This window comes from Oncorhynchus keta, chromosome 27 (assembly GCF_023373465.1).
Source record: "Oncorhynchus keta strain PuntledgeMale-10-30-2019 chromosome 27, Oket_V2, whole genome shotgun sequence".
Lineage (NCBI taxonomy): Eukaryota > Metazoa > Chordata > Actinopteri > Salmoniformes > Salmonidae > Oncorhynchus > Oncorhynchus keta.
The window spans coordinates 32,253,650-32,262,915 of record NC_068447.1 but is presented as its reverse complement, the minus strand read 5'-3'; the positions used below and the strand labels follow the sequence as shown (position 1 = coordinate 32,262,915).

General features: G+C 54.8%; 1 protein-coding gene across 1 annotated transcript in view; it reads left to right on the top strand.

The window, feature by feature from the left end:
• Positions 1-9,266, top strand: part of LOC118360306 (plexin-A1-like) — a 370,554-nt gene that overhangs the window by 183,927 nt on the left and 177,361 nt on the right. Inside the window, exon 4 of the mRNA XM_052482584.1 lies at positions 6,683-6,814. Within this exon, the coding sequence (XP_052338544.1) occupies positions 6,683-6,814 (132 nt within the window). The remainder of the gene's footprint in view (positions 1-6,682; positions 6,815-9,266) is intronic.

The following is a 9,266-nucleotide window of genomic DNA, read 5'->3' as shown; positions in this document are numbered from 1 at the left end:
TTGATCACTTTAATAACCATATATAATGTTTGATGGTTTTGGCTCATTGAATTTAACAGTTGTCTTAATAGTTTGACAAACATTGAGTAGGCTTCGGGGGCGTTGAGCGGAGATTTTTAAGCGAGCTTTGTTGATGCTTTGCGAGGTATATTTAAATGATCACATTGATACCGTGTTTTTTTCTGTACATGCAAAGATGAAAATAGTCAGAACAGGGGGCTAAAAGTGACATAATATCAACTATTACACTTGAGCCCAGCCTTGGTATGGATCCTCATCATCACCCCAGCCCAACATGTTGATGGTGAGGCAGGAAGCGCAGGAGGGCAGCCCATAGCACAGCGCAGGGGGCATAATGAAATTGGTTCCAGTCTCATCTGGGAAGTGCCCCTGTTTGATTTCATTAGCCAAATGTCTCACTGTGTCCACTCCAAGCCAGGGATTTGGATTTGGGATTTGAAGGGTCACTGGCTACCGCTGTAGTGTCTGGCATGGACACAGGACAGGCAGGGTGGGGGGACATAGAGAGGGAGGGAGACTGCAGGGAGGGGGACATAGGGAGGGAGGGAGGGAGGGAGGGAGGGAGGGAGGGAGGGAGGGAGGGAGGGGGGAGGGAGGGATAGGGAGGAGGCTGCAGGGAGGGAACATAGGGAGGCTGCAGGGATGGAGGGAGGGAGGCTGCAGGGATGGAGGAAGGAAGGAAGGAAGGAAGGAAGGAAGGAAGGAAGGAAGGAAGGAAGGAAGGAAGGAAGGAAGGAAGGAAGGAAGGAGAGGAGAGGGAGGCGACAGGGATGGATCTCATGACAAAGCACCTGTCATTCACTTGTCTTAATCTCTGCAGGTATTTCCTGCCTGGTGTTGTGTTGCATGGCGACCACACCGCTGGCTTCCTGTATTCTGTACTGTCAGAATACCCCCTTCCTCTGCTCCGCTCACAGAGTCTAATCTAATAGAAGATGCCAGCAGTGGAATGAACCTGCCCTTTGACTCTGGATAAAGATCCAATGTGGAGAAGGGACACTTGACTACTGCTTTGTTATAGCCTGTGCATGGTTGGATCCCTTCCTCTCTCTCTCACAGTCCTCTAATTTGGATATGTCACGAGCTGACAGCCGAGATGATCTGGAGTTGCATTAGACAGGACCTTTGTCTGAGGCTGTGGTGGTGTTTGGTTGGCTTGTGAGCAGCCAAGGTGGACCTGCTGGTGAACTCACCCTGACCTTAATCCTGACTCATGTGGAGACCAGCAGCAGCCCCATAGTTTACAGCACACAATACAGTCAGCACAGCAGGGGGGGAGAACTTCATTCATGCTCCGCTCTGTTTTCATTTTATTATCTAATCCCTCACTTCCCCTCCACCTCCAATCAGCTACAGTTCACAGAGAGAGGAGGAAGAGGAGGAGGACAGGGAGGAGTAGCCTAACCCTCCCTCCCTACCACTCTCCTGATCCTCCCGCCCTCCCTCTCTCCCTCCATCCCACCCACCCTCCGTCCCTCCCTCCCTCTCTCTCTCCCGCCCTCCCACACTCCCTCCCTCTCTCTCTCCCACCCTCCCACACTCCCTCCCTCCCTCTCTCTCTCCCGCTCTCCCACTCTCCCTCCCACCCGACCACTCTCCTGATCCTCCCTCTCTCCCACCCACCCTCCGTCCCTCCTCCCTCTCTCTCTCCCGCCCTCCCACACTCCCTCCCTCCTCTCTCTCTCCCGCTCTCCCACTCTCCCTCCCACCCTACCACTCTCCTGATCCTCCCTCTCTCCCTCCCACCCTCCCTCCCTCCCTCCCTCCCTCTCCCCTCCATCCCACCCACCCACCCTCTGTCCCTCCCCCCCCTCTCTCTCCCGCCCTCCCACACTCCCTCCCTCCCTCTCTCTCTCCCGCTCTCCCACTCTCCCTCCCACCCTACCACTCTCCTGATCCTCCCTCTCTCCCTCCCACCCTCCGTCCCTCCCTCTCTCCCACTCTCCCACCCACCCTATCACTCTCCTGATCCTCCCTCTCTCCCTCCCTCCCTCCGTCCCTCCCTCTCTCCCACTCTCCCTCCCCCCCTACCACTCTCCTGATCCTCCCTCTCTCCCTCCCACCCTCCGTCCCTCCCTCTCTCCCACTCTCCCTCCCACCCTACCACTCTCCTGATCCTCCCTCTCTCCCTCCCACCCTCCGTCCCTCCCGCTCTCCCACTCTCCCACTCTCCCTCCCACCCTACCACTCTCCTGATCCTCCCTCTCTCCCTCCCACCCTCTGTCCCTCCCTCTCTCCCACTCTCCCTCCCACCCTACCACTCTCCTGATCCTCCCTCTCTCCCTCCCACCCTCCGTCCCTCCCTCTCTCTCTCCCGCTCTCCCACTCTCCCTCCCACCCTACCACTCTCCTGATCCTCCCTCTCTCCCTCCCACCCTCTGTCCCTCCCTCTCTCCCACTCTCCCTCTCTCCCTCCCTCTCTCTCTCCCGCTCTCCCACTCTCCCTCCCTCCCTACCACTCTCCTGATCCTCCCTCTCTCCCTCCCACCCTCCGTCCCTCCCTCTCTCCCACTCACCCTCTCTCCCTCCCACTCCAATATTACAGATTGAGGAGGGTTGTACCTGAGGAACACCTGCCATGTATTACACAACTGTACTTCCAGTAGATGTGAGGACTCAGTAGTGCAGACTGTTCCATGTTGACTTAATCCTGTATAGTCTGTTGTTCTCTGCTCTCTGGTAATTGTTTGTATTTGTATTTATTTAACCTTTATTTAACTAGGCGAGTCAGTACAGCCCTGGTTCTGTGTGTGTGTGTGTGTGTGTGTGTGTGTGTGTGTGTGTGTGTGTGTGTGTGTGTGTGTGTGTGTGTGTGTGTGTGTGTTTTGATTTTACTATCAGAAGTCCCTACAAGGAAAAAGGCTATTTTAGGCTTAGGGGTTAGGTTAAAGGTTAGGGTTAGGGTCAGGGTTATGGTTAGGTTAAAGGTTAGGGAAAATATGATTTTAAATGGGAATCAATTGTTTGGTCCCCACTAGGATAGTAAAACAAACGCGTGTGTGTGTGTGTGTGTGCGCGTTTCACCTCCAGGTGAAAAGGATGTCAGGTTGATCATCAGGTATTGAAGTGGAGCGGTGGAGGTAGATGGTTGTAGCAGTAGAGAAGTGTAATGCTGTGACCTGTCCTTGTGATTGAGCACCAGTAACATGGTATCTACTGTGAGTGGTATGTACTGTATGACAACAGCAATAAGTGTGGCTGCCGCGTTTAAAGCCTCCAGCCCGGGGAGAGATTGAATTAGTTTTTGTCTTACTCACTGCCCCCCTACACTCCATATCTCTTGACACCTTTATGAGACGAGACCGACTTGAATGCAGTGAATTTATCCACTCTCCCTCTCGCAAAACTCCTGGCTCTTGTTCAAGAGGCTATTGTTTGAGTAATCTGTGGAGCGCTCCCCTCTCTCAGCACGGCCCTGGCTGTGTGTGTGTGTGTGTGTGTGTGTGTGTGTGTGTGTGTGTGTGTGTGTGTGTGTGTGTGTGTGTGTGTGTGTGTGTGTGTGTGTGTGTGTGTGTGTGTGTGTGTGTGTGTGTGTGTGTGTGTGTGTGTGTGTGTGTGTGTGTGTGTGTGTTTGTGCGTGTGTGTGTGTGTGTGTGTGCCTAGGAGACCTGCGCTCAGACCTCTTACAGGATACTGAACTGAGAGATACGTGTATCTTTGCGTTACAGTTGTATAGTAAATGTATGGAGGCAGGCCAGTTATTCCCATCATTGCACATGCATTATACTCAATTATGGCTTGGGCTAATTGTTAACCATAGGGGTCCCTCTTAAGTAAAAGTAGAGGGGGAGGGCAAGATGTTCTATATTCCTTCTGGGAAATACCTTATGCTGGACGTAGAATATTCTACCTGGCGACAGGGAGAGAGGTTAGTCTAGGGTAGTGCAGAGAGTGCAGTACAGTACAGTACAGTATGAATCAGGGGAGAGGAAAGAGGTGCCTTCAGCTTCCTGTTTGTTCCCTCTGCCGTAACCTTGCCTGCTGATTCCCATTCATTAAAGTTATAGGACACAGCATCAGTCCCCCCTCCGTCCCGCCCCTTCCCCTCCCTCTTCCTCTCCTGAAGTGAATGTTCTGATCACATTTTGGCAGCCTCCCTGGAAGTGAGAGTGAGAGAAGAGAGAGAGAGAAGAGAAGGAGAGAGAGAGGATGCAGTGTCCTTGGTATTATCAGCTTTGTCTCACTGGCTCTGTAATGAGACGTGTCCTGTAGGGAGAATCTTGATGGGAGGGAATAAGCCTCATGCCCATGAATCCCAGGCCTGCTAGCCACTTCAACATTCCCCTCTCCCTTCCTGCTCCAGAACATTCTACTGGATGACCCTTGACTGTGGAGCTCCTCTGGATAATACAGCACTATAGCAGGTGTTGGGGAGACTGGAGTTAAAGACCATAAAGTTGCCTGCTGGTCTGGCTCTGTGTCCTCTACCATTTCACCCAAATCACGTCAATGTGCTGTGTTCCAAGCTACAGGGCAGGGCACTTCCTAAAAGTAGGAGCTGCCTGACTGGTGTCAGAGGGCCTTTGGAGCTGAGGCGTGTGCTCTCTCACCCTCCCTTCATCTCCTTTCCCTCATCTCCTTTCCCCTCCTCCCCTCATCTCCTCCCCTCATCTCCTTTCCCCGCCTCCCCTCATCTCCTCCCCTCATCTCCTTTCCCCTCCTCCCCTCATCTCTTCCCCTCATCTCTTTTCCTCTCCTTCCCTCATTTCCTTTCCCCTCCTCCCCTCATCTCCTTTCCCCTCATCTTCTTTCCTATCCTCTTCTCTACCTTCCTCTCCTTTCTTCTCCATTACTCTCCTCTCTACTCATCCCCTCCCCTCCTCTCCACCCCTCCCCTCCTCTCTACTCATCCTCTCCACCCCTCCCCTCCACCCCTCTCCTCTGTACTCATCCTCTCCACCCCTCCCCTACCCTTCTCTCCACCCCACCTCTCCACCACTCCCTCCTCTCCACCCCTCCCTCCTCTCCACCCTCCTCCTCCTCTCCACCCCTTCTTCTCCACCCCACCCTCCTCTCCACCCCCCTCTCCACCCCCCCTCCCCTCCTCTCCTCTCCACCCCCTATCCACCCCTCCCCTCCTCTCCTCTCCAGCCCTCTCTGAAAGAGGTGGTAGTATTGTGGTATGGTCAGGCCCAGTCAGGTAATATCCTCCCCAGTGCCCAGGCAGAAAGGGAGAGAGCTAGAGACAAGGCGGGCTATTAATCAGGCTGACCTGGCACGCGGCCTGGGTACATCATTAGAGCCTGAAATACGAGGGGACGGGGAGGTCACGCTCCCTGAACCTCACATCAATATACCCACTAAGGTAGAGGGGAGGGGGGGCAAACCTCACATCAATATACCCACTAAGGTAGAGGGGAGGGGGGGCAGCTGTTGTTATTATCCAAGGACCATTTGTTTTAGTGAGTTAGCCCCCCCCCCACCTTAAAATAAAGGCATGTAGCTCCGCTGCAGTACGTTAGCTAAATGCAGCAGGGTCTGCCCAGGGTCTAGCAGTCTGTGGTTATGTTATCAGGCAGGCAGAACTCCAGTGGGACAGAACACACTGTGGAGATCAGGCTGACTTCTGCACTGTAAGGACAAACACAGCAGCACATTCAGCCAGTAATCGCTGCTGCTCGCCCCTGGCAACCAGTCAAAGGGCAACACAACTCTGATTGATTATTATTATACTAAGACGTTCTACTGTACAGGGAGGCATTTCTGGAAGCAGAATAGCTGAATATGTATTAGACCCTTGTTGTGATCTTTTGAGTACTTGCTGAGTACCTGGTTTGATGCAGATCATTCTTATTAGGTATTCTGTTGGAAATGATCATCCCTGCATGCATCAGCCATTACAGTGTTCACATCATTCCTTTGTAATTACACCGTAACATGAGGAAGAGGGATTTCAACTTTCAGCTGTGTAGAAAGGGAATAGTTGGTCAGTGACGATAGGGGAGTGTGTGTGTGTGTGTGTGTGTGTGTGTGTGTGTGTGTGTGTGTGTGTGTGTGTGTGTGTGTGTGTGTGTGTGTGTGTGTGTGTGTGTGTGTGTGTGTGTGTGTGTGTGTGTGTGTGTGTGTGTGAGTCAGAGTGATAGAGAGAGTGTGTGTGAGAGAGAGAGTCAGTGATAGAGAGAGAGTGTGTGTGAGAGAGAGAGTCAGAGTGATAGAGAGAGTGTGTGTGAGAGAAGAGTCAGTGATAGAGAGAGAGTGTTGTTTATTTTGGGGAGAGTGCAGCAGCAGCAGCAGCATTGTGTAAAGTTGTGTAATGATGAATGGTTGTGGAGCAGAAATAGACAGTCAGATTTAGAGCGGCCATTGGTTTCCTTTATGTTGTGGTTGGGATGCGCCACAGAGCTCTATCATTCTGTCACTGACATTACACACAATCCACTTTTATTTGGCCGTGTAAAGTCTCACATTACAGAGACGACCTGCCGTATTTCACTTCTGACCTGTCGGAACCTTCCTGAGAACATACCAGAGTCTGGGCTGTGTTGCACTGTACTTGGTGACTGTGTCCTGTCCTCTGACTGTAATGCTGATTGCGATTGTGTGTTATCCTGCCTGTGAGTGTACTGTGAGTGTACTGTGAGTGTACTGTGAGTGTACTGTGAGTGTACTGTGAGTGTACTGTGAGTGTGATGACGTCTCTGTCCTGTCCTGTGTGTTTCAGATCCTGGTGAATTCTATCAACCATCCTGCCATGCTGTATGAGAATGGGGTGGTGAGCGAGGGGAGTCCCATCCACAGAGATCTGCTCTTCAGCCCAGACTACCAGCACATCTATGCCCTCACAGACAAACAGGTAAAAACTTCACACACGCTATAATATGAATATGAAATCGTTTTTAAACAATCATACACTCTCACGGCACCAAGCCCTCCTATTTATGCACTACCCAAACCTAATGGTTGTGTGTGTGTTTCCTCTGTGTTTTTGTGCCGCTCCAGCACTCTATGTGATTGGTTGTGTTTGATTTCCAGTATACTGAGCTCCACCCCCCTGCCCAGCACCCTCTACCCTCACACACGTTCCTCCCCCTGCCCAGCACCCTCTACCCTCACACACGTTCCTCCCTCTGCCCAGCACCCTCTACCCTCACACACATTCCTCCCCCTGCCCAGCACCCTCTACCCTCACACACGGTCCTCCCCCTGCCCAGCACCCTCTACCCTCACACACGTTCCTCCCCAGTCAGCATCCTCTACCCTCACACACGGTCCTCCCCCTGCCCAGCACCCTCTACTCTCACACACGTTCCTCCCGAGTCAGCACCCTCTACCCTCACACACGTTCCTCCCCCTGCCCAGCACTCTCTACCCTCACACACATTCCTCCCCAGTCAGCACCCTCTACCCTCACACACGTTCCTCCCCCTGCCCCGCACTCTCTACCCACACACACGTTCCTCCCCAGTCAGCACCCTCTACCCACACATACGTTCCTCCCCCTGCCCAGCACCCTCTACCCACACACACGTTCCTCCCCCTGCCCAGCACTCTCTACCCTCACACACGTTCCTCCCCCTGCCCAGCACTCTCTACCCTCACACACGGTCCTCCCCCTGCCCAGCACCCTCTACTCTCACACACGTTCCTCCCCAGTCAGCACCCTCTACCCTCACACACGTTCCTCCCCCTGCCCAGCACTCTCTACCCTCACACACGTTCCTCCCCAGTCAGCACCCTCTACCCTCACACACGTTCCTCCCCCTACCCAGCACTCTCTACCCACACACATGTTCCTCCCCAGTCAGCACCCTCTACCCTCACACACGTTCCTCCCCAGTCAGCACCCTCTACCCACACACACGATCCTCCCCAGTCAGCACCCTCTACCCACACACACGTTCCTCCCCCTGCCCAGCACCCTCTACCCTCACACACGTTCCTCCCCCAGTCAGCACCCTCTACCCACCCACACGTTCCTCCCCCTGCCCAGCACTCTCTACCCTCACACACGTTCCTCCCCAGTCAGCACCCTCTACCCACACACACGTCCCTCCCCAGTCAGCACCCTCTACCCACACACACGTTCCTCCCCCTGCCCAGCACTCTCTACCCACACACACGTTCCTCCCCCTGCCCAGCACTCTCTACCCTCACACACGTTCCTCCCCAGTCAGCACCCTCTACCCACACACACGTTCCTCCCCCTGCCCAGCACCCTCTACCCACACACACGTTCCTCCCCCTGCCCAGCACCCTCTACCCACACATACGTTCCTCCCCCTGCCCAGCACCCTCTACCCACACACACGTTCCTCCCCCTGCCCAGCACCCTCTACCCACACATACGTTCCTCCCCCTGCCCAGCACCCTCTACCCTCACACACGTTCCTCCCCCTGCCCAGCACTCTCTACCCTCACACACGTTCCTCCCCAGTCAGCACTCTCTACCCTCACATACGTTCCTCCCCCTGCCCAGCACTCTCTACCCTCACACACGTTCCTCCCCAGTCAGCACTCTCTACCCTCACACACGTTCCTCCCCCTGCCCAGCACCCTCTACCCACACACACGTTCCTCCCCCTGCCCAGCACCCTCTACCCACACATACGTTCCTCCCCCTGCCCAGCACCCTCTACCCACACATACGTTCCTCCCCCTGCCCAGCACCCTCTACCCACACACACGTTCCTCCCCCTGCCCAGCACTCTCTACCCTCACACACGGTCCTCCCCCTGCCCAGCACCCTCTACTCTCACACACGTTCCTCCCCAGTCAGCACCCTCTACCCTCACACACGTTCCTCCCCCTGCCCAGCACTCTCTACCCTCACACACGTTCCTCCCCAGTCAGCACCCTCTACCCTCACACACGTTCCTCCCCCTACCCAGCACTCTCTACCCACACACATGTTCCTCCCCAGTCAGCACCCTCTACCCTCACACACGTTCCTCCCCAGTCAGCACCCTCTACCCACACACGTTCCTCCCCAGTCAGCGCCCACTACCCACACACACGTTCCTCCCCCTGCCCAGCACCCTCTACCCTCACACACGTTCCTCCCCCAGTCAGCACCCTCTACCCACCCACACGTTCCTCCCCCTGCCCAGCACTCTCTACCCTCACACACGTTCCTCCCCAGTCAGCACCCTCTACCCACACACACGTTCCTCCCCAGTCAGCACCCTCTACCCACACACACGTTCCTCCCCTGCCCAGCACTCTCTACCCACACACACGTTCCTCCCCAGTCAGCACCCTCTACCCACACACACGTTCCTCCCCCAGTCAGCACCCTCTACCCACAC